We start from the raw sequence: 25,028 nt of genomic DNA, 5'->3' as shown, positions 1-25,028 counted from the left end.
ACAGCTAAGATTTATGCTGTGTTATTGATCTATCTCAGTTGGTCAACACAGCTTGTATTGAAATGTCTGTAAATGTATGTTGGGTGATAGATTGAAAAGGAAAGAACAGAAGCGAACCTTACTTGGTTCTCCACGCCTTCTGCTTTTCATTCTCTTCTCATTACCTGGACCTGTCACATGCTGAATGGAAAATAGCTCTTGCTTTTTATGAGCCTGTTGTCTGTTCTATTTGTAATTCTTGCCTGAAGGAGAATTTGCCCATGTCCCGCCGCCTGTGATGCAGCAGAGTGCTGGGCAGTCCTAACCATGTCTGCCATATGTACACAAACGCACGTCACAACACGTATTCAGCAGATCTATGTGCTGATGTCTTGTGAGTGAGCTGTAAGCCATACATGTGCTTTGCCTTATCTGTGCAGTAGATCTCATTCATACCAAATATGTGAGGCTAGGTGAATTGTGTGACACAGTGGCATGTTTCTTAGATATATTTCTTTCTGGAAAATCTTGGACATGAATATGAGAGCCAAACACTTCAACTGAGCTGACTTCATAGGGCTGTTGTGTGAAAGACATGTACTACGTAATGATACATTTAGAGGCATTTCCAAACAGGAGCAGCTTAGGAGTTGAACATAGGTCATCCCGCAAATTCAGGTGTAAGGAGAGGAGAAAGGCTAAAGTCTGTGAGGAGCTTGGGAGCCACTTTGGAGAACTGTGATGTTTTCCGTTCTTAAAACATGAGTGGGTGCTTGTGTGGCTCCTTTGTTATTATTTTAATATGAGGAGTCAGGTTGAAAGGGAGCATGTTTTAATAAGCTGTAGTACTTGTAGGTAGCTGACAAAAGTAGAAAAATAAAGACATAAAGGCATGATTTGGGAAAACAAAATAATTACCTTTTTGTTTGTTATTTGGCTTTTGTCAAGTATTGTCTGAATGTCTTGTACATTTAGATCAGGGGTCCTCAATCTACGGCCCGCGGGCCGGATACGGCCCCCAGGGTCCTCAATCCGGCCCCCGGTATTTACAGACCCCCCCGCTGGGGGCTGGGGGGGAAACCAAGCAGCCGCAGATGGCTGCCTGCCACTGCATCCGCGCGCCGGCCCCCTGGTTAAAAAGTTTGAGGACCCCTGATTTAGAAGATAAACTCCTCAAGGAAGGGAGCTAGCACAAAATGGTGCTAGAACAATATGCCTTTCAGTATATGGGACGTAGGACACTGTAAAATTGAAAAAAAAAAAAAGTTGCAGATAAAACTTCGGTGTTCTGTGGGCAGTGGTTGCCTTCCACTAATTGGAAATAAGAAAACAGATGAAAACCAGTGAATTTAAGCTGGATCTAGCATAAATTGAAAAATTTTTGGGAAGGAAAATGCTCAGGAGTAGCTAAGTGTTACCTTGATTTCCTTTCTTATATAAGGCACTCTCCATAGAAGACTTTGGTTTGGCTGGATTTTCTTTTTCCAGTCCAGCTTCTCTGCTTTTTTGTCTGGTGACAAAGGTCCAAACTTTTTCACTTTCAGAACAGGGTTGCTGTTGTTTAACACAAATTCCAGCTATCCAAGACAAACACAGCAACTAATATGTTGACTCACAGATTAGATCCAGTGCTGTGCTAGAACTAGATTGTCCCAGCTGGAGTGCAAATCCCCAGTGGTTAGTGGCCTGACTGTTGAGAGTGGTGCCACATACCACTGGTGGGATGTGGCCACGTTTCTGAGAAGTATCATGGGAGGTCTGATTGGGTCAGGAAGTCAAGCAAATAAACTGTTTCAGCTAATATTTATTCACCTTAGCACTGAAATGATTCAAGTCCATCTGCAGCTTATTGAGCCATTTTGGTGTGAGGTAAAATAACAACAGAATGCATCTTCCGTCATGTAGATGAAGATAGAGTACATTTGAAGATGGAAGTTGTGTGTGTTCTTGAGACTTTCAGATTTGAAGTCATTTGAAGAACTACCTTATAGAGTGGGGTTTTTTTCTGAGGCAGCAGAGCTCAAAAATCAGCAGTAAAGGATGCAGTCAAAGTGTTCGCTGTGAAGGTGGGGACCCATTATAGAATAAACTATCAGAGAAGAGGGAACTTATTTCTATCATCTTTGCAAAGTTGTGGCAGATTGGTGAAGTTCCCACTGACGGGAAAAGGGGAAACATAACCTCCGTTTTTAAAAGCGGAAAGAAGGAGGACCTGGGGAACTACAGGCAAGTCAACCTTACCTCTGTGCCCAGCAAGATCATGAAGTAGATCCTCCTGGAAACTATGCTAAGACACATCAAAATAGGGAAGTGACTTGTGACAACCAGCATGGCTTCACTAAGGGCAAATCGGTCCTGACAAATTTGGTGGCCTTCTACGACGGGGTTACAGTGTATGTTGGTGGATAAGGGAAGAGCAGCTGATACCATCTATCTGGACCTGTGCAATATATCTGACGCTGTCCTGCACAACATCCTTGTCTTTAAACTGGAAAGACATGGATGTGATGGATGGACCACTTGGTGGATAAGGAATTCTCTGGATGGTCGCATCAAAGAGTTGCAGTCAACAGCTTGATGTCCAAGTGGAGATGAGTGTCAAGTGGCATTCCTCGGGGGTTATTATTGGGACCAGTGCTGTTTAATGTCTTTGTTGGTGACGTGAGTAGTGGGATTGAGTGCACCCTCAGCAAGTTTGCTGATGACCCCAAGTGGTGTGGTCAATATACTGGAGGGCAGGGATGCCATCCAGAGGGACCTTGACAGGCTTGAGAGGTTGGCCCACGCAAACCTCATGAAGTTCAACAAGGCCAAGTGCAAGGTCCTGCATGTGGGTCAGGGCAATCTGAAGCACGATTACAAACTGGGTGGAAAATGGATTGAGAGCAGCCCTGAGGAGAAGGACTTGGCGGTGTTGGTTGGTGAGAAGCTCAGCATGACCTGGCAACGTGCGCTTGCAGCCCAGGAAGCCAAACATATGCTGGGCTGCATCAACAGGAGTGTGGCCAGCAGACCAAGGGAGGCGATTCTCCCCCTCTAGTCCACTCTTCTGAGACCCCACCTGGAGTGCTGCGTCCAGCTCTGGGGACCCCAGTGTAAGGAGGACATGGACCTGCTGGAGCCAGTCCAGAGGAAGGCTGCAAAGATGATCAGAGGGCTGTAGCCCCTCTCCTATGAAGACAGGCTGAGAGAGTTGGGGTTGTTCAGCCTGGAGAAGAGAAGGCTCTGGGGGGACCTTATAGCAGCCTGCCAGTGCCTAAAGGGGGGCTACAGGAAAGCTGGGGAGGGACCTTTCACAAGGGCATGTATGTAGGGATAGGACAAGGGGGAACGGCTTTAAGCTGAAAAAGGGAGGTTTAGATTAGCTATAAGGAAGAAGTTCTTCACTGTGAGGGTGGTGAGGCACTCAAAGGGGTTTCCCAAAGAAGCTGTGGGTGCCCCATCCCTGGAAGTGTTCAAGGTCAGGCTGGATGGGGCTTTGGGCAACCTGGTCTAGTGGAAGGTGTCCCTGCCTATGGTGGGGGGTTGGAACTAGATGATCTTTAAGGTCCCTTCCAACCCAAACCATTCTGTGATTCTATGATTCCAGCTGTACAGGTAAAAGCAATTTCTTAAAAGCTGAAATGATGAGTCATGATGGAAGTTGAGTTTTTTATTTTATCTTATTTTATTTTTTTGAGGTAATTTATTTGTTTGAATGGTAAAAAAGTGTCACAGAACCCAGGAAAGATGAAAATCAGGGGTATTTTTTGACATGTATTTCTTATGAGAATTAGATATCATAAAAACATATTTACTGTTAGTTAGCTAAAACCTCAAAGTCAACTCTGTAGTCAGCTCTGAAGAGAGATGGCATTTACATTGCTAGGAATTAAAAATTGTAGAAGTTTGAATAAAACTGTTTCATAGATAAGAAATCAGTCTGAAATGACTTTTCACAGTGGCAGAAACTTCTAGTGATGGTGGGTCTATGTGGATTTTGTTAGAACTTTTCTTTTTCCTTTCAACATGTTGGCCCTTCTTTATTTTTCTGGATATTTTTCTGAGCCTGCATTTACCTTTAATGCCGGACTGAGATGTTAAGTTCAATTTTTGTTCAGGTGTTGGCATTGTTGGCAGCTTTGTGGTGCTTGACTGGTGTGTTTCTTTTAGCTGATTATGATACAATCTGCAAATGCAAGTGTATATCGTGAAACTTTGGCTAACTAGAGTTTCAGACTTCTATTCTAATGCTCTTTCTAAACTAGGCTGTTGTATCATTTATAGGTATTTAGTGTTGACTGGAGCCAAACTAGAGGAGAACAGCTAGTGGTGTCTGGTTCATGTGATCAAACAGCCAAGCTGGTATGTTGATTTTCTGCTGAAGGTGAAAAATGCAATTTGTTTTGGATCTGATAGTTCTTTGTGTTAAGAACAGCATTGATTCACTTTCCCTCTTCATTTTTACACTGAGACTGAAATTCTGTTTTAACTGAGATACTGCTTTATCCCACAGTTGATATCAGTTCAAGCATACAAATGCTTTTCATGATACATGGTAAAAAGAAGTTCATTTAGTCCTTTTTGTATGTATAAAGCTTTTTTAATGTATGAAACTTTCCTTTCTTATTGAATGTGTACTTCAACAGTTTTCTTTTTACTTTATTCAGTGGGATCCAGCTGTGGGGAAGTCATTATGCACTTTTAAAGGCCACGAAGCGGTCATTTACAGCACTATATGGTCTCCACACATCCCAGGTTGTTTTGCATCTGCCTCAGGTAAACATGATGGTAAAGAGATTCTCAGAACAAAAGAACCCAACCTTTATGTTATTAGGTTAGTTCAGCATTTTGTCCAGCAGATGGCAGTGTGTGTCATACATCTAAATGGAAGAAGACAAGATAAATTTATTGCTGTGGCTGGATTTGTAGGTTCTGTATGATCTGTAAATCATCCTGTTGGCCATTTAAACAGGGATCGGCAGTTTTCTAGCAGTTACTTCAGTTACCTTGTGGCAATATTTTCTGTTATTTTATGTAGCTCTGTTCCATTCACCTTGCTTTTGTTACTGACCACTAAATCATGTTATATGCTTTATTTTGTGTTCTGGCTTACATTTTTTTTTTTTCAAAATATCTCAAGTGTCAGTAGACTGTTAGCTCTGTGAGTAACATAGCCAGTTCCCACTGAACTGTTTTAAGGACTACTGGAGATCCCTGTGCCTTGTTTTTTTGGGAAAGGTAATCATCAATTTTGCTTTCCTGCTTTGGCCAGTGCTATGAATTTTGCTGGTCAATACAATCATAATTGAGTTGGGTGTACCTGAGGCAAAGAGACTGTATGGCAAGATGGCAGTGTTTTACAAACACTGCTCCTGCTTCAGAGACACAAGGAGAACTCTGGAGTGAGACCTCGAGCCTTACTGCTGACTTAGCTGGGCAAGGGGTGCTGTGAGCCACGGAGTTTGCTTGGGAAAGAGGGGCAGTAAGACACTACCTTAATGCAAATATTGGTAGATTAACTTCAGTGGCTTAGATTTCTCTGATTTCAAGTCTGTTAGACCTTTGTACTTGTTTAATTAGAAATTGTTCAGCTCTTATATCAAGAGTGTAAGCAAGGATAAATAAGTTTTCCTGTTACTGAAGTTAAAGAGAGACAATGAGTACACACAGGTACTGGCCGTCATTGTCTTCTATGGGAAGTTTGATGAGAAAGTGCATATGGCTTTCATAAAATTTGAGTCTGGCTATTTCCATCTGACTCTGCTTGCAGGGTTGAACTAGAATGACTAACAAGTTACATGTATTTGTAGTGCTTGAAAGCCAGATGCTGGAGCATAGATATTTTCAACTTATTTAAAGATTCATTGAGGTACGCTTAGTGAGATACCTATCTAATAGGATCTGAGAAGCTTACAGGATTGGGTCCTGTATGCTGTTTGAACAATTGTACTGAAAAGCAACTATATACTACAAAAATACCAGCTAACTACTATTTGGTTAAAGGTAAGTGGAGAAAACAGTGCTTAGTGTTTTTTGCAAATTCTAGGTGTTATGATGGTCTCTTTAAAGTCCTGCTCAGAAGCCTCCCCTCCATGGTAGTCTTACTCATACAAAATTTCTGACAATCTGGGTGAACAAAAGAGCTTTACTGATCCAGCTAGTTATTTCAAATTTGATCCTCTAGAGTATGAAGCCAAATTATCTTCTAATACATTGGCACTTTAACAATTTTGGGAAACATTGATTGTTAGATGCTGTATGTAGTGGTATATACACTGGGTACAGCAACATACACTTGATCTGTTTTTTGAGTGACTTAGTGGGTGCAGCTGTTGGAAATTTTGACTAAAACTCTAAAGACTTCCTATTTTGTGAATTTTACTTTGATTATTGAAAGGGACTAACACATATTGCTGGAGCGTGAAGCTAGTTGCAGTCAGTTTTCACCAATTGATGACTCCATAGTATTTTACAGGGAAAAAAAAAACATGCACAAAAGATGCACAGTATTTTTGTTCTCTAAGTACTACTTAAGTGTGAAATAAAATCCCATAGTGTAATGCTAGGTGTAAAATCATTAGCTAAGAGAAAATAAAGTCTTCAGAATGATGGTGAACTGTCTTATGGTTTCCGAAATAAAACATCTCGTGTGCTTCTAAATAAAATAACTTAAAAACAAAGGCCTTGCATAGAAGTCATGACATGCAGATGTGGAAAATGTTTCTTATTTGCTTTTGGTTTTAGTTTCCATTGGAATTTTTCTGTGGTTTGATTAGATTCCTTCACTGCAGAAATTATATACTGGAAGTTTTTTCTTTGATCAGCAGGACTGTGGGTAGTAGAAGTACTCATGACCCTCTAGCTCTGGGTATAAATGCCATTTCCTTATAGTAAGAAAAGTGTATCAGATGGTTTATGTTCAGAGCGTTTACTTCACTGTTTAGTGTTTAATGGCATTCTACTCTGTCAGTCAAGATATGTGATGAAAGTGAAGTGGAACTGTTCAGAATGCTGGACCTCACTTGAAACTTGCTACGGTCCATATACTTTAAGCAGGAGAGAAAATGATGGAACAGAAAGCTTAATTTCACTGATGACTCATCTATTGAGCTGAAGTTGGAGCTGGAGAAAAACTGCAATCTCAACATGGTAACATTGTGTCGAATGTGCAGCTGTTCCCTTTGATACACTTGCTGGAAGGGTTTACCCCTTTTTTTGTTTGTTTGTTTGTTTTCTGGTCGCTTTTGCAACTTTGTCTTGTCTTGAAAATTAGTACCTGAAACTGAGTCTGTAAGGAAACTTCTTGTACTTCTTTTCATCTCCCTTGGGTTTTTTTAACTTTTAAAACCAATAGCTTTTTGAAGAGTATTGAAACATTCTCTTGAAGAAGGCTGCGCGGCATTAGGCATGTAGTGTGTGTGTATGTGTGTTCTTTCTCGCCCCTCCTGTCGCCTTTCTTTCATTCCACCTCACACATACTTACTCACAACCACAGGCTTATTTATATCTTAATAATATAAACTCTTAGCACTTCAGACCAGAAACGAACTGTTTCTTGTTGTAGCATCTTCAGTTTTGCATGTGTTAGTAAAATAAGTTAGGTATGTTGTTAACGATAGATTAAAAAAAATACTGGTCTTGAAATGCTTCCAATTTACCTAAATTTAAGTGAAGCAATGCATGAGGGTTTTTTATTATTTTTTTTATTAGTATTATTTCAAAGAAAATAAGCAAGAGAGACAGAGGTTTAGGATGCTATGCATGCTTCAGCCTTGCCCTTTTCCTGCCTTTATTTGAATCCACATTGATGCTAGCAGAGGTTTAATTTCCACTTAACTGATTAGTTTGTGAATACTGAAAACAGAAAACCAAACACAACTGCAAGCCACAGTAAAACAGCTGCTCAGAAGGACCATTATGTACCTAGACAACTTTTGCCTGAAGCTAATTGGGTTAAATCTTTGCTTTTGGAAAATTACTTTCTTACACTATTATGAGACTAGAAAAAGAATATCAGTGAAGAAAATGAGAAACCTAAGACTGCAATATAAAGCAGTTGAAAAAAGATTTGATACTAATTGTACTTCTTTTACTTCATTAACTCTCCAGTCTGAATACATACAGGAAAACGAAGTTTGTCTGTAGTGGACAATAAAAAGCAGTTAACTTACAGAAGATAAATATGTCTGATGCATCAGTTAAATTAGCTTTTATTCAGCATCTAATACACTTCCATTTAACATTTACAGGCATGTGTAAGGTACTTTACAATGCTGTAGTTTTCATGTACAATCATTTGTACTCTCAAAAGCAAGTAAATGGCTTATCTTTTTTGTTTGAAATTGGGAGTTCATAGTAACAGAAAAAATGGTTAATTCTGTATGTGTAAATAACAGCTGTTGTGATGTCAGTAATGATTTCTGAGCTGATAAGATAAGCAGGATGTTCAGGTGTACATGTGGCACTAAACCAGAGTCCTGGCAAATGTCTGCCTTACACTGAAAAAACAGTGATGTGGAAAATGTCGTTAAAGCAATGACATAAATGTTTAACAGCATTTTCATGGCTAAAAGGATTTAATGAGTCATTGTGTCATTTGCCCAAACGTCTCTCTTTTTTCTTTCTTTTTTTTTTTTTTTAACCCAGAGAGCACATTGGTGAGAAGCACATAAAGTGCCACATGCACACAACATTAGTATATAGGCAAACATAAAGCAGTTCTATGAAATTGTTTTCCATGAGTGTGGAGCAATAGGCCTTACGTTGTCCTGTGGTTTATATAAAAAGCATCCATTATAATATCAACTGTATTTATTGCCCTTTAAATTTAACAGTGGGAAGTAACTAATGAGTACCATTTTACCCTAATCTGTGTAACTGCAGTATTCTTTGATACAGATATGAAAATGGCAAATAAAAATATGAGTGGTTTGGATTTGACAAAGCCCAGATTTAGAATAACTGCTAACTTTTATCTGAGCTACGGGACCTCAGTTTTAATGCCGCATTCATTTTTAAATCATTACCACACTCTTTAAGTTGACTGGTTAGGGCACATGCATAGTTTTCATAACATCTTAAATAAATAATGAATAAGGGAAAAGAGTGTTTTTTAAATCTGGCGAGATAATGTCTGTTTTCATCAGTATTTAGGTCAATTAATTGTATTCTTTGCTCAAAAACTTATTTTTCAGACTGAAAGCCCAGGGCAAAAAATTTTCTCATACAACAACAAGATGTGATCGTTTCTGGAAAATTTTTATTATGTTGACAAAAGTGTTGGGGAACTGTAGCTTTGCTGGTTTACAAACGAACTTGTAAATCCAGCCTCCACTCTTTGTAATCCCTTGCATTCATTGCTAGACTTTAAGGTTAGAATTAAAAAACATTGTTGATCTCATATTCTGTTTTATTGCCAGCCCTGACATAGTGAGTTGATTTTTAAAAAGTTTGTCTTCTTGCCTAGTGGTCTTAGTGACAAATGTGTGTAGTTAAGGGGTTGTCAAGCTGTAGTTTCATAAATCAGGCTGGCATGTAGTCTTGGCACACCTTTTTGTGTTTGGGATCCAAATTGTGAAAGAAAACTAAAAATGAACAAATTATTTGGCATGAAATAATGAGCTGGGGAAGGTGTACATTTACTAAGAGGATGGTTACTGAATTAGTTGGAATAGCCTTGAGTGCAGCTCCTCAATAAAGAGGTGTTTTCCATGTGTAAGTTATTGGACCAAATTTGGGGTTGTCTGTTCTTTGGCTTCAGCTTTCTAAATCTTCAGCTTAAATTCCTGCTTCAAAAGTAGCACAGAGCAAAACAAAGAGCAGTTGGGGAGTGGAGCTCCATCCATCCAACATACATCCAAAGATGTTTGTGTGTGTTCAGGTTCCAAAAAACCTGCAGGAAATAATTTTCTGTTCTTCTATGACAGTCATGGGTTCCAAAACACTTCACTAGAGATTTATATTCCATTAGCTTGTGTGGTGTGGGTCCAACTCTTTGCTACTTACAAGTTCTTTGCTGGTTGCTTGTTTGTTGAATGTGCTAGAAGAAACGCCATCATGAATAAGGTTCAAGGCTTTGCACAAGTTGGTCATTTTTGGAATACAAATCCTCAAGGGATAAAAGAGTAAGAGGCTTCAATTTAGTGCATTGTACAAATTGTACAAATTGAGTATCTAGAGAGCAAACTGAATACACACTTACTGTGTTTTGTTGCAGTTTAGCTAAACTGATGTTTATGCTAGAAGGTATTAAAATATAATTGACTTGCTTACTTTGTTGTGTCACATCTGTGTAATGAAGTCAGGTGGGCATTTTCATTTGCAATCTATTGCTTCAAGACATACCAGCACAGTGGAGAATTCATCCAAGTCTTGTGCTCAGTAAGCTTTGCTAAGTCATCCTCTGATGTGCAAGCTGAAATATTTCTCAGGAAATGAGTTTAGCCCTCAATTTATAGTGTATGCTAACCATAGTAAAGTATTGTATGCAGCACATGCTAGAATATAAAGCACTTTTTATATTAGAATCTTGCATTGTGAAATAATGATTAAGTGTTAAGAAGGAAAATGCATTCACAGGTTTTTACAGTGAATTAATAGGTTCTGGGTCATTTGGTTTGGACTTAAGTATCTAGCCAATATTGCCATTTGCTGAAAAATCATTTAATAGTAAGTCATAAGTTAAGTCAATATTGAAATAAATATTTGGACCCAAGATTTATGTTTAATCATCTTGGAAAACACTGAAAGAAGTTTTCACTGATTATTTTTTTTAATTATTATTTTCTTAAAACTATTTACTCCTTTCAGAAAAAAGATTCTGTTGAGGTCTTCTCTGAAATAACTTAAAGCTCTTTGGTTTCTTAGCTTTACAGCATTTTGTATCAGACCAAAAACTTACCAGTTGCAAAGTATGTTTCCACTGGCAGTTATGTTTATTTGCTATCTAGGTTGTGCTACGTGGAAGTAGATTTTGTGCATTCAGTAGAGTCCTGTTCAATGATTTAAATAAAGCTGCTATTCATGTCACTATTTCTGTCGCTTTGTGTGGAATCTCATGAGCTTTATTAATCCTGCTCTAGGTTCGCTTCTGCTGTTGCCGTGGTTTAACTCCCGCTGGCAACTAAGCCCCACGCAGCCGCTTACTCAGTCCCCCCTCAGTGGGACTGGGGAGAGAATCGGAAGAGTAAAAGTGAGAAGACTCAGGGGTTGAGATAAAGACAGTTTAATAAGTAAAGCAAAAGCCACACATGCAAGCGAGCAAAACAAGGAATTCATTCACCATTTCGCATGGGCAGGCAGGTGCTCAGCCATCCCCAGGACAGCAGGGCTCCGTCGCGTGTAGCAGTTGCTTGCGAAGACAAACACCATGACTCCAAACATCCTTCCTTCCTCCTTCCCCCAGCTTTATATGCTGAGCATGACATCATATGGTATGGAATACCCTTTTGGCCAGTTGGGGCCAGCTGTCCCAGCTGTGTCCCCTCCCAGCTTCTTTTGCAGCCCCAGCCTGCTTGCTGGCAGGGCAGCAAGAGAAGTTGAAAAGTCCTTTACTTAATGTAAGCACTGCTCAGCAACAACTAAAGCACCAGTGTGTTATCAATGTTATTCTCATCCTAAATCTGAAACACAGCACTGTACCAGCTACTAGGAAGAAAATTAACTTTCTCCCAGCCAGAACCAGGACAAGTATCTATGACAGAAACAGCATGATTGTTTTAACATGCCTAAAAAGATGGGTTTTGAGAGTCATTAGATTTGGGTTCTGTTCTTATTCTCCCACATTTTCTATGTCATTCTGGCTAAATAATTTAGTCTGGTTTAGTATTTAAAAATACATACAAGTAAGAAATGTTAACTTGTAATCGTTCAATGGCACTGCAGAAGTACTTACTTTAATTGGATTTCATTGACTTTTTACAAGGGCATGTAATGACAGGATAAGGGGGAATGGCTTGTAACTGAAAGAGGGTAGATTTAGATTGGCTATAAGGAAGCAATTCTCTACTGTGAGGCTGGTGAGGTGCTGGAAGGGGTTGCCCAGAGAAGCTGTGGATGCCCCATCCCTGGAAGTGCCCAAGGCCAGGCTGGATGGGGCTTTGAGCTACCTGCTCTAGTGGAAGGTGTCCCTGCCCATGGCAGGAGGGTTGGAACTAGATGATCTTCAAGGTCCCTTCCAACCCAAACCATTTTATGTTGTTACACCTTATATTCCAATACTTCTGTCCCTTATGCTGAATTCTTTTCCTACAGTAAATTAAATATATGTTTTTTGGTGGGTTTTTTCCTCTTCATAAGAGAACAGTGTCAGAAAATAAGTTTTCTTGCTTTAGAACTTTAAAAAATGAATCTGATTTTTTTAGAAGTAAAACTTTGAGCTAACTACTTTACTTTAGTTCTTGAAAAACATTGTATCTGTCCTGGTTAGAATCCTTTTTGCCTTCAGATAGTGTTTAAGGTTTCTTGAGTTTTTAATGATCTCCCAAATACCTAGCTGTTTTTTATAGTTAATGTTTTACCTCTGCACTATTTGGCAATGATTGCTTAGGTGGTCCTTATCACAGGACTTAGGAGATTATCATTTATGGATTTGGGTAAAATACATCTGTGATTAAAAAACCAGTCTAAAACCTACATGAAATTTAAATCTTAAATAAACTGTATCTTTTCACTGTCATACATTGTGATTCACATTAGTGGTCTTTATCCCATATACGGGGATGATGTACTTGTAGATTAGCATCTCTTTCAAAAATTTTGAATAGATGAGTATATATTGTGTAGTTCTATTGATTCGTCCAAGATTTCACAAATATTCATTAAAATGAAAGAAAGCAAGTACAATATACAAACAAATCTGGAATCGTAATTATCTAACAGACCAGCAAAAATCTGTTGCCATAGAGAAATTGCTTCTTACAAAAATAGAAATATTTTGTGGGGGAAATGTTGGCCACTTTTTTTGGTTGCTTACTTTGGTATGCAAACTGGCAGTGGCTGTTAGTGAATATGATTGTACTAGGTGTGCTTTAGTTGTACTTTCTATTATTATTATCCTGCTTCTGCTTTGCCATATGGAAGAAATGTATCCTTTGAAGTGCAGGTTTGAAGGAATCATGGAAATTCCAAAATTTTTTACAGCAATTTTTGTTGAAAAGAAATATAAATATATATAGTGAGGTCATAGAAAGATGTTTGAGGTAAAAAAAAAGTTTGTTAAAATGTGTGTCAAGATTACACTTGTTTAGCTTATCAGCCTCTTTTTTTCTTTTTAATTAATCTGATTCTTCAGCTAACTTAAATGGACAAATTGGATTTGCCTTTGGCTTTAATTCAGCCTGTTCTGTTCACAGAAAGGCTCACTTGCATGTTATGTTATTGCATTAAAAACATTTCACAAATAGTGCCAGCCGGAATTAATGACAGCTAAGTCTAGCATTTTCAAATAAATAAATAAAAATAATAATAAAAAGGGAAAATAATTCTTTTTCTTGTGCATCAGCATTTTCTATTAAAAAAGACATAATTGGAGCAATTGTATATTTAGTGTCGAAATTGTTATTGGCTGAGTAACTTACTTTTCCAAACGTTTTTGGCCCTCATAATGCTACTGTGGCCCATCTCTGTAGCAGTTCATTCTAGTTCACCTGGATTTATATATTTATTTGCTTAGGAAAAATGGTCCTGTCTACAGTGAAATACGTGTTTCCCCTTCAAATCTTGTGTTATCTGATGAAATTAAAATAAAAGCTTTTTAAGAAGTCCATTATAATAGCTCAGAAAGACTTAAGACTCAAACTGAAATCTGTCCTCCGCAGGCAAGCAGATAACAAGACTAATGGTGGGTGGATGAGCATACTACCCTTTTCTTGCCAAGACCCTGCTGGTTATGTTCCTTCCTCTCCATATGTTGGCCTGTTTTTATAAGCACTTTAGTGATGCCTGGGGCTTCAGCTGACTGCAGGGTGTCATTTTCAGGAGTGCTGTGCATATACTGGGCAGCAGTTTTACTCTTGATAGTACCAAAATCGATGAGGGGAGTTAAAATTGTGAGAAAACATGTGTTGTTCCCACCTTACAGGTAGGGAATTTATCCACCAAGAGTACTGTATCTCTCACAATCATGGAGTCTGAGGAAAAGCCAGCCAACCATAAGAGCAGAGCTTCCTGTGATCTGTGTAGCACCATAGTCATAACACTAGTCTTGTGTCTGGTAGTGGAACCAAGCTCACTCTAGCTTTGTTTTTGCATTCAGACTTTGCAACCATTTTGTGTCTTTCTGCAAATGCAATAGGAATATTGTTGTGGCTGTAAGGATGGGTTTGCTTCAACCGTAGCCAGCTTCTTAAAAAGACCAATGATTTTGTGTGCCCAGCTGTGTATTTTAAGGCCAGTGACCAAATGGGCATTAAAACCATCAAAATGCTTGTATCTAAACAGCATAAAAATCATAATTATTGATGATAACCAATCTGAGAATTTCCAGAAGTGTTTCTGGCAAAGAAACATCAGTCATTTCTTCAGCAGCAAGGTAAAACTGTTTTTTAAATTTAGGTAGTACTGATACATGATTTCTGTAGAAATCATGGGTGTTTGGATACAGCTTCTATTTAGATTTAATTTGTCTCTTGGATGAACACAATCATGAGTTCTAATCAATTTTCTCTCTCTGTAAAAAAATGAGCTGGAGAATCCATTTTTGCTGATACAAAGCTAAATATTCAGGGTTAATGAGAGAATCACAATTTAAAAAAAAAATTGAAAAGCATGGTTGTCAGCTGATGCAGTTTTCCATGTCTTTGTAAGCCATTAAGAACTGAATTTGTAAGAAGGGTATATGCAAATGGTAAAGATCTTCAGGGGTAGAAGGCAGTTTATGGCTGGAGATAGAGAGGCTCAGGTGATTCACAACTGTTAAGTTAAGCTGGACTCCATTGCTCTCTGAAGAGCTGTGTGTGTGCGCACGCACATGTGCAGGTGTGTGTATGGGCTCGGAGGTTAAAGCAGACATTGCCTTTAATATCTGTAATAGTTACAGCAGAATTACTTGATCTTCTGGTATTTCAACGAGAGTAACTGTGCAGGTTTTGCACGTGATGAGTACAGATAATGCATCATCATTTTTCCCTTCATTGAAAGAATCTGGAGATAAATTGCATTTTCAATACTGTTCACTTTTCTGCATGCCAAAAGTATGTGTCTAGGTACTTTTTCACAGCTGGCTTGCAGAGAAAGTTTTTCTATGATTCTGGTCTTCTAAGTCCATTTTTAAATGGACCTTAAGCTATTACTACTGTAGTTAGATGTTAAGTATTTTACCCCGTCTCCTTTTGATCAAATTAGAGTTTAGAAAATAATGGAAGTGTTAGCAATAAAATGAAGTAGTTCTTATTTTCTTTTCTAATGAAACAGCAATAGTAAGTTCTGATTCCTTTTTTGCATTAATCTAACCTCTGTGTCTATAATGTGCTAGCTCTATTTGGCATGAGTGTCATCATGTAATAGCTGTATGAAATACAAACTAAGAAATAGTTGCCTCCTAAATACTAGAGGATTAACTATATCCCATAATTGATTCAACAATGTTGTGTCAATTTCTCTTTGTTTCAGGTGACCAGACTTTAAGAGTTTGGGATGTGAAAGCTCCCAAAGTCAACCTTGTGATACCAGCCCACCAGGCTGAGATCTTGAGCTGTGACTGGTGCAAATATGATGAGGTATAAACCTGTTAGTCCAACTGGTTTCCTGTTTGAAGAACTCTCGTTAAATAGTGGGTCTTTTTACTGCAACATTAATGCATCTTCTCTTTAGAAAAATATATCTAGTTGCTTTGTTGCTTTCACTTATTACTACATCTTCAGAAGTGCATTGCTCCAACAGATGGATGGCTCAAGTAGATTGGAGGTTTTTATTTTGTATAGTGGACAGAATAGTCCATAGTGGAGAAACAGATTGTATTTCTCTGTTGTCTTGATTTTACACAATGGAGACCTCATTTATGATTTATTCATCTGTATTGTTTGATTTATCTAACTTCTGTAGCCAACGTGCACATCATTGCAATTTAATAATTACATTTTCCTGATACATCTGTGTTTTATCAAATCATCAGAACTTGCTGGTAACTGGTGCAGTTGACTGTAGCTTGAAAGGCTGGGATTTGCGGAACATCCGTCAACCAGTGTTCATCTTGCTTGGTCATACCTATGCTATCAGAAGAGTAAAAGTAAGTTGTATTTTATTCCCTGATGACCACCACTGAATTGTTAAACAAATCTTCCTGGAAAGCAGTAATATTTTATATTATCTAATGACTAGCAAAAATAAAATGGGTGTTGAAGATTTTACATGCTGTAGTGATTGTTCTTGGAAACCTTCATTTCAGCACTGTAGAATACTTTGATATTTAGCAGATTGCTGAGATTTCAAAGTCAGTATATTTCCATGAGGAGTGTTTGAGAGCTTGAGAGAGTGTTGGGAGGTTTACTTCTGCTATGTTATATGGCGTTTGAGATAGAGAAAATACCTTTGCTAATTCATTTTTTAAATGGTGCTGTGCCTTTTTGTTTCTATGCAAAGGGTCAATATTCACATAAGGCAAGGTATAGAACTCATTGTGAATATGTATTTTTGTGTAAACAAAGGAAACATTAAAATGTTCAAAGAAATTTCAAAACTTTGTGCATGAAAGTCTACAGATGGCTATACTGGATCTGTGTACTACTAGATCACCCACCAACAGGGATTTGTTCTAGAGGCACAATGACATTTTTTTCATATTATTCAGTTCTTACTATTTTTTTATATTAGTCAGATATATACCTGATCATTTTAAAGCCTTTCAAGAACAGGTATGTTTATTAATGTATTCTAGGACGGCTGAACTGGCAGAAAAAAATTATCCCAGCTCAGTATTTTGCTTCACGTGCCCTTGGAATTTTTAATGTGTGTCTAACAACTTTAGAAGTTACTGTGCTTAGGTTGTAATTTGTCAGAAAAGGAAGTGGTTCCATATCATCAATCCTGTTTGCAGCCAGATAGCCTGGGAGGCTCCTGCTCTTCCTTATCTCAGCTACCTTTGTATGCTGTCCCCACTGGTGGTGGCTGTCCAGTCTTTTTTCCCGAATTTAATTCCTGCATGACCATGCTCTAATCTGGCTCTCTTAAATGTTCTTTATAGCAGAAGAACATTTAGCAGTGGTGTTCAAATTTGTTTTTTCTTGTCTTTTTTAAACAAGATAAGTTTGCAGCTCCTATTTGACAGCCATTTAGACAGATGAATCAATACGGTATTAATCAATACAGACTGTCATCTTCTTACTCTCTGACAGTTAGTGGGGTCTTTTAAAAAACAGCTCTGCCACTAAGGGATTCACAGCACATTATCTTCCTGATAAAATGGAGAAAGTGAACACAGAATTGTTACTCACCATAACCTGTGATAATAGAACTTGATGGAACTACAGAAGATGGGTTTACGAACAGATGGAAGGACTTCTTTTATACATCAGATGGTAGACTTCTTGAATTAGCTCTCTGCAGAAGAGGTTGCATAGGCAGGCAGTGTCATCAGGTTTATGGATAGCAGCTGGTTGATAAACAGATACTAGAAAAGCTGCACAGGGATAGCATCTCTAATTTTTCTATTCTCTATAATCCTGGGCTGCATTAGGAAAAGCATTGTCAGCAGGTTGAGGGAAGTGATCTTTCCCCGCTACTCACCACACCAGCAAGACCGCATGCAGAGTGTTGGGTCCAGTTCTGGGCTTCCTAATACAAGGGAGACATGGACATACTGGAGTAAATCCAGTAAAGGGCTGCAGAGAAGGTTATGAGACTGGAGCCTCTGTCCTACCAGGAGAGGCTGAGATAGCTGGGTTTGGTGTGGAGAAGAGAAGGCTTAGGGAGGATCTTATCACTGTGTATGAATGATTGGGGGAAACGGAGAAGACAAAGCTTGACTCTTCTCAGTGATATTTAATGAGAGGACCAGAGGTGATCAGTACAAACTAAAATACGAAAGATGCCATGTAAACATAGAGCACTAGGCTTGAAGACTGTTGGCCTTACTGTGTAGGGTATCTTTTATATTCTTATACAGTCTCAATTGAGTTTCCATTTTATGGTCCATCAAGCTCCCTGTTTTCTTAAAATGCCTTGAAATTATTATTATGAGTTGGCCAGCAGTAGAACTTTCTTTTCACCAGCCTCTGAGATCAGTTCACTGAGTGGCTTTAAGGACACGGTGGAGAGGCTGTGTATGCATGTGACTTCTGTTCCGTCTCAGCAGGATTTTATAGCTCCCATTTCAAGATAGACATGGTCCCTCTGGACATAAGGTAAGAGGATGTGGGCCAGCATTTAGAGGTGGGGCAGCATATCTACACTTGTGTGGTACAACTCACCAGTCACACTAAATGTAGAGAGACCTGGATGCTACTTAAATAGAAGCAGCTGTCTACTCATGTCCCTTCCCCCCTACATTGTGTTGACACTAGCAATTACAAAGCTGTGCAGCAAGCTGACTCAGCTGATTGCTCCGAGTAAAAATCCTGTCCCTAAAAGTGACTAGTTTCTGTCTGGATCACTAAGCTGTCTCAATTTGTTGCTCAACTGCACAATTGCAAGCCCTAACACAAAGGAGGGGGGGCAGGAGCACGCAGCCTGAAGTGGACAGGGAAGGGAAGGCCATGACTCTTGGCAGCAGTGCATTTTTAAATTGGCTTAAACCAACCATGAAATCACACTCTTCAGCTGTCTGTCTTTTGTATTCTGTTCACTTGTTCAGGGTTATATTGACTGTCAGATCTGAGGCTGGCAAGGAATTCTACCCAACATGATACTGTCAGGATTCCTGCAGATTTCTCATGATCTTTCACTGCAGTACAGGGCATTATCAGCACACTGAGGTCATCTGGAGCCCTTTTCATTGGTGCATTTGGCTGTTGCATATTCTTAGCTGACTTCAATCTCTTATACTGAAAGGTAGTTATGGCTTTTGAGTTTACCTGAAGATATTTGGGTGAATTATCTATGAAATATTGGAGGTCAGGCTGGGTGATATGCTGGTCTCTTCTGTTTGTATACAACTGTTCAGGTGATAAAGTTGTATTATTTCACAGTTGAGTGGAACGGAATTTTAAAATACTATCTTCACTTTGTAGCAGAAAGACATTGTGCAAATTCTTTCAACTTGTATGTGTGGCACTCTGCTAAGTATATTGACAGAGTTTGCTTAGGTAAGTTTCTAGGATACTTAAGGTTATGACAGCTTTTCAACTTTGACAAGATGTTTTTGCTTCATCTGAAACTACGTGGATAAAGATGCAAAGGGGGCATGCAGGAAACATGCCTTTGGGTTTTGCTGCCCATCAGACTACTTCTTCAGTATTCATATTCTTGGGATACAGAAGAGAAAGATGTTTTGTTATGATTCCACACCCCCCTCCAGAAAGACTATAGGAAATCTGAGGAGGTTAAAGTTCAAGCATGCACATCCCTCAGTTCTGCTACAGTAAAGAGAACTCTGTCAGCAGGGTTCGGCAGGCAACAACATACACTGCTGTCTTGGCAGCTTGGGCAGTTGTGGCAATAGCTCAGGCTTAACTTTTGACTTCGTAGTAGCAGTGAATAGTGTTGGAAGTCTTGCAGGAAGAATCTTACCTATGAACCATGATGTGGGGGACCTGCTTTTCAAATTGAAGTTATGTCAATGAATTGTGTATTTCCTGCTGAGAAATACTGACCTTAAAATGGTTAGAAATTGAGGGTTGCCAAAAAGCTGGAGCCGAGGTGAACAATTTTACATAACTGCATCCTTATTGCTTGCAGTGTTTAGACCTGTCTGCAAGAGATCATAGAAGAGTGTGTCCCATTAAATGCCCTGCAGGAGGCAGGGAAGTTATGAAGTGAGGTTATGCTGCCTTCAGTTTTTCAATTTATCTCCAATTTTCCCATTTCTGTAAATAATTTCAAAATCTTAGGATGTGGAATTGATGACAGTAATATACCTTGCATTCTCTTCAGTATGGCCCAGATTTTCTCTCTCTGAAAAGAATAAACTGGTCGCATGGCTTTTCTCAAACATTTATATAATGAGATGATACTCAACTTGTCACCCAAAAGCAGAATTTAATGACTGTTTATATGACTGTCCTAAAACTTCTTAACTTTACAGCAGGGTTGTTTGATACTGCTGTAATGAAATCAAACCAAAGCAGGATCCCATAGAGCATTCTTTGTAATTAGAAGCATAATGGAGAAATTTGCTGATGTAGTCTGTGATGTGGTACGTACCAAAACAGTTAATATAGTTAAACTTTGGTAATTTTCTACTTATTATAAGTCTGTATACATTCACAATGATTTTACTTTAAAAGTTGTTCTGTTTCATTTTCTTGCAGTTTTCACCATTCCATGCAACCTTATTGGCGTCTTGCTCCTATGATTTTACTGTGAGGTACGGTATTTTTTTAATCGGATACAAATGGAAAGATAACATATTTTAATGTGGCTTGCAACGGGAGATAGTTCTAGAGTGGACATACTGAAGTGCAGTTAATGTTGCTATTGGATGTTTTCTCTTTGTAAGCTATGTTGAAAATGCATGGGTTCTTCACTTAAAGGCTAGCTCAGTCACTCTTCTGAATCATATCTGCTCTGACAGATGCTTTCTGTAATCCTTTTCACATCGTTCTGCTGAATGGAGTTGCATCCAGCTGTGATAGTGTCTGCTAAGAAGGTAATAGCCTCTTATATTAATGTAGGTGGGTAACTTTGTAAGTTTCCCTGACATATTTTTATTTAAGCTTTTTATGAACAAAGTTTTTGTCCTACCAGTATCTGAGGAAGCTTGAGTATTGTTCCACAGTGTGTATGCTCAAGTTCTTTAAACAGTACTTCTGCAAGTTGCCCTGGCTACCTAGTATATCTGATACTGCTAAGGATTTTATAGTACCACTGACTTAAAGCTGATTAAAATCCCAAAGAAGTTTAACTTCATGTTAGGACTTCTCTAAGATCCACAGCGTCATATGTCAATAAACTATGAAGCACATTACTGAATATTTCATTCACATTCTTTCATCTACATTTAAATTTTATAACATAGACTGGATATAGTAAGCAGTAGATTTACAAATGGGAGAAGCTCTCTTCCCCCACAAGTGACTGCGAAGTTATTCCACTCCCCCAAGTCATCCCAATTAACATCACTTCTGGTTGTGTCCTACGTGATCTGACAACAGACACAGAAATGTTCTGTTTTCTACGGGAAATCTTGCTAACTCTCAGTGCCTGTACATGTTTCTAAATCAAAAATCTATATAGTCTTGTGCCATAACATCATATTAAGTTGCATCATGAAGTTAGTGTGTTAAGCATTGTGGGAATTTTGTATAATCTCTTGTATAGAAGAGCAGTATAGCTGGAATACTGTTTTGATCCAAGCTCTTGGTCGCAGCTCCCAGAATGCAGCTAACAGAAACACGCAGGTGTGCAAAGGGGCTCTGAAGCTCTGCTGCAGATGGCATGGGACTGCTTGAGGCTGTACAGTGACAATGGAGACGTTGCACAGGGAGACAGTTGCTGGAGCAGTTATCCTTGGCAGATTTGAGTCCTCAATCATGATAGCACTGGCGAGGATGTTGCCTTCCGGGTCTTAGGCTGCAGGGAGCGTCTGGTGCCTCTTCCTGGGACTGGGGGTGATGGTGGCTTCACCTGTGGGAGATGTGTTCTCTTTGAGGTACTGGGGTAAAGGAGCTGCAGGAGGAGATGAACAGATTGCATACCATCAAGGATAGGGAACGCAAGACTGACAAGGTCTTCACAGGTATCCTTCAAAGGTGAGAGCTCAAATCCCACAGTGCAAGGAAGGAGGGACAGTTAGAGACTATTCTTCAGGAACAGAGGGTAAGGATAAAGATTCCCCTGATGGCGAAGGCTGGAAACTTGTGACTTCTGGCAACACAAGTTGGAGCTAGAGAACAGATTTAGTGCCCTGGAAATGGGTGAGCAAGAACAGGCTTGGTCTGGGGAGGTGTCAGAGTCAGCTGAGCCAGAGTGTCTGCACCAAAAGAAAAAATGCCCATCATCACTGGAGACTGCCCGCTGGTGCATTCCCTCTTGAAGTATCTGTCTGTCAACCCAACCTGATGTCTTGGAAGGTTTTGTTGCCTCCCTTGGGCTGAGGTCCAGGATGTTGTGGAGAGACTGCTAGGGTTGGTCCAGATTCAGAACACTGCCTTTTCCCACTTACCTGTATGGGTTCTCACGTTACTGAAGGAGGTGACCACGAATGTATCAAGATTGGCTACATGGCACTGAGGGCCCAGGTGGTGGTGTTCTTGATCCTGACAGTGAAGGAGAAAGGTTCAGGTAGGAAAGGACATCTCCAGCAAAGCAACACTCGGCTGCATAGCTGGTATCATAAGCACAGCTTTGTCTTTTACAACCACTAGGTCCTCTTTTAAGCGATTGGGTACTGCAAGGCAGGCATAAGGTCCATCTGACAAAGTAGGGCAAGAGCATCTTTGCCAATGGGCTTGCCAACCCAGTGAGGAGTGTTTTAAACGACAGATGTCAGGGCAGAATGACCACAACCTGAAGAAAAGTGAAAGCATGGGGATCAGAGAAGGGTGTGGGGTACAGCATAATGCCAGAGGCATTTGCACTTTCCCTGTGAAATCAGCCTGACACCTGTGTACAGCAGAGGAGACAAATGTGGAATTAGAAGTCCATGTGCATTGGCAGAGCTGTGGCTTCTCCTGTTGGGGATTATAGGGAGACGGTGGAACTGCTCACCAGACTGGAGAGCTGCAGTAGATAAAGGCTCCTCAGGAAAGAAAGTCTAGGAAGATGAGGTGGTGAAATGACTTGATTGTGTTGTCATCTCTTCCCATTTTTGACACTAACTATATGTCCTTCAGGTTTGGCACTAATGCACTTCATGCAGGACTGAAATCTAATGCAATTTCAGCTCTGACATTTTCATATGTGGAAACTGTCAGTAAAGATGAGCACTAGCTCATATATCAGGGTGTATGTAAAGGCAGAGCTTGGGGACCTTTGCACAAAATGCCACTCTAGGCATTTATTTATTTTTCTGTGACTAGGGACAGAGGGCAGGTTTGAAGAGATGAAATACAGATTTTTAGCAGTTTTCTAAAACTACTAGTTGCTGCATTTGGTATGAGTGAACAAACAACAAAGAAGGCCAGGTGAAAGAATTTGAAAAAAGGTGGCACAAGCAGAATATTCTGTATAATGGAGGAAACTTGTTACCACAACAGTTTGGGAACATCTCTTTTAAAGACTGTAATATAGTAACTATGTTGTACCTCTGCCATGTACCCTGTACTGTCATTTACATGGAAGGAACGTAGCTCACAGTAAGAAGTAAAGTTCACTTAGAAATGTTTAGAGATTGACTGGATGCACAATACACTCCGCATGCACATATGTGCACACATGCTGTCATGTATGTACATGCGTATACACACCATGTGGACAGGTGAACATGACTATATACACATACATTTCAACTTAAGAACAAAAATACTTGATACATATATAAAAGGTGGAAGTAGGGAATCCAGCACATGATACTCATTTTGGATCTTGTTAAATCTTCTCAAGGCCAGTAACTTGTTAGCCACGTTTGATAATAATTCATAGAACAGTATGGTATGGCAGTCCTTTAAAAACAGATTAATTGATACAAGCAGTGTTGTTTTAATAGCAGTTTAGTTATGATATTGTTCTTTTTTTCTTTAACATTTCTGTTTCAAGCTCTGAATTGTCTGTAAGCATTAACATAGAGTAGATAACTAGGTACGGCATAGCTCTGTAATCTTAAATGTTACTGAAGATTTATAGTTTAACCAAACAAATGCAAACTTTAGATAAGACTACCAAACTCCTATGGAAGAGGCAGGGTTTTTGTTTGTTTCGGGTAGAACAGCTAGCTTGGCACATAATTTTAACTGGATATCTAAACCCAAAAAATAGTAGGTTGAAAGCAAAGTTAATGCTTAGCTTCATCCTTTGCAAACAGTATGATTGCATGTGTGCACTATAGCCAAGCTACTGAAAACTAGTTTAAATGCCAAGTTCATAGTGGGGGCTAATAAAAAGAGAGTGTAGATTTGAACTCAAGTTTTTACATAATTGAGTATAGTGATTTGGATTTAACCCCTGTCTAGTAAATGCATCATTGAGAATTTTTTTTTCTATACCATTTCCTTACTCTTTGAGAGAGTTCAGGAAAAATGTAGGTTAATTAAAGAGCAGTTTTAACACAAATTAATTGTTAAAATGCCAGGAAATGCACAAAGTACTGTAACATTTCCAGGACTTATTTAGGTCTGTGTGCATGTTCTTAAATGTTATCTCCATCAAAATTCAGTTTGAAAGAACATCAGTGTCATCTCTTACTGGAATCACTATTTTATATTTTTAGACTCTCTTCAGTATAAAAAAAAAATCTTGGTGCATTAGGCACAGACAGGGCTCACCAACGTCTAAACAGAAGATCTGATAAATTATAGAACTTCATTAAGCTGGTATCAGGCCAGATCTTGAAATGTATTCACAGAAGCTTGCCTCTGAGGCCAAAAGGGGATTTTTGTTGAAAGTTGTACTATACTGGACATCATGTCTGCAAGATTCTTTAAGGTAATCCACTATCTCTAGCTCTCCATCACTATGTACAGTTCAGTAGCCTGGATCACAAAGAAATCTTGAGAACTACTGCAATAATGCTGCTCATAAAAGAAACTATTCTTCACTTCAATTAATGATCATTGTCTTTTTTCTTTTTTCTTAAAGGTGAAAAGATGAGTAGTGTTTTCTCATTTGCTCTCTTTTTTCTTTTTTTTCTTTTCTTTCCACATGGAAAATGTTTTCCCGCTGAACGAAATGCTTGTCACAGGTGGTTTCCAGCGTGAAACTGAAAACTCTGCAGTAGAAGAATCTATTAATTTGAAGTCTCAGCTGATAATAGTTCCTGCATCATTATAAAAAGCCTTCTTGGTAGCAGAGTTGCTAGTAATAGTCAAAGCTTTGGGCGT

At 39.0% G+C, this 25,028-nt stretch overlaps 1 protein-coding gene across 3 annotated transcripts in view; it reads left to right on the top strand.

The window, feature by feature from the left end:
- Positions 1-25,028, top strand: part of PEX7 (peroxisomal biogenesis factor 7) — a 50,440-nt gene that overhangs the window by 4,905 nt on the left and 20,507 nt on the right. For 2 of the 3 annotated variants that reach the window (XM_055714048.1, XM_055714046.1), the window contains exons 4-8: positions 4,246-4,323; positions 4,629-4,737; positions 15,571-15,677; positions 16,073-16,186; positions 20,364-20,419. In XM_055714048.1, the coding sequence (XP_055570023.1) occupies positions 4,246-4,323; positions 4,629-4,737; positions 15,571-15,677; positions 16,073-16,186; positions 20,364-20,419 (464 nt within the window). The remainder of the gene's footprint in view (positions 1-4,245; positions 4,324-4,628; positions 4,738-15,570; positions 15,678-16,072; positions 16,187-20,363; positions 20,420-25,028) is intronic. The other variant, XM_055714047.1, reaches the window with a different exon arrangement.

Source organism: Falco cherrug, chromosome 6 (assembly GCF_023634085.1).
Source record: "Falco cherrug isolate bFalChe1 chromosome 6, bFalChe1.pri, whole genome shotgun sequence".
In the NCBI taxonomy this organism is placed as follows: Eukaryota; Metazoa; Chordata; class Aves; order Falconiformes; family Falconidae; genus Falco; species Falco cherrug.
This window is presented reverse-complemented; position numbering and strand designations above follow the sequence as displayed.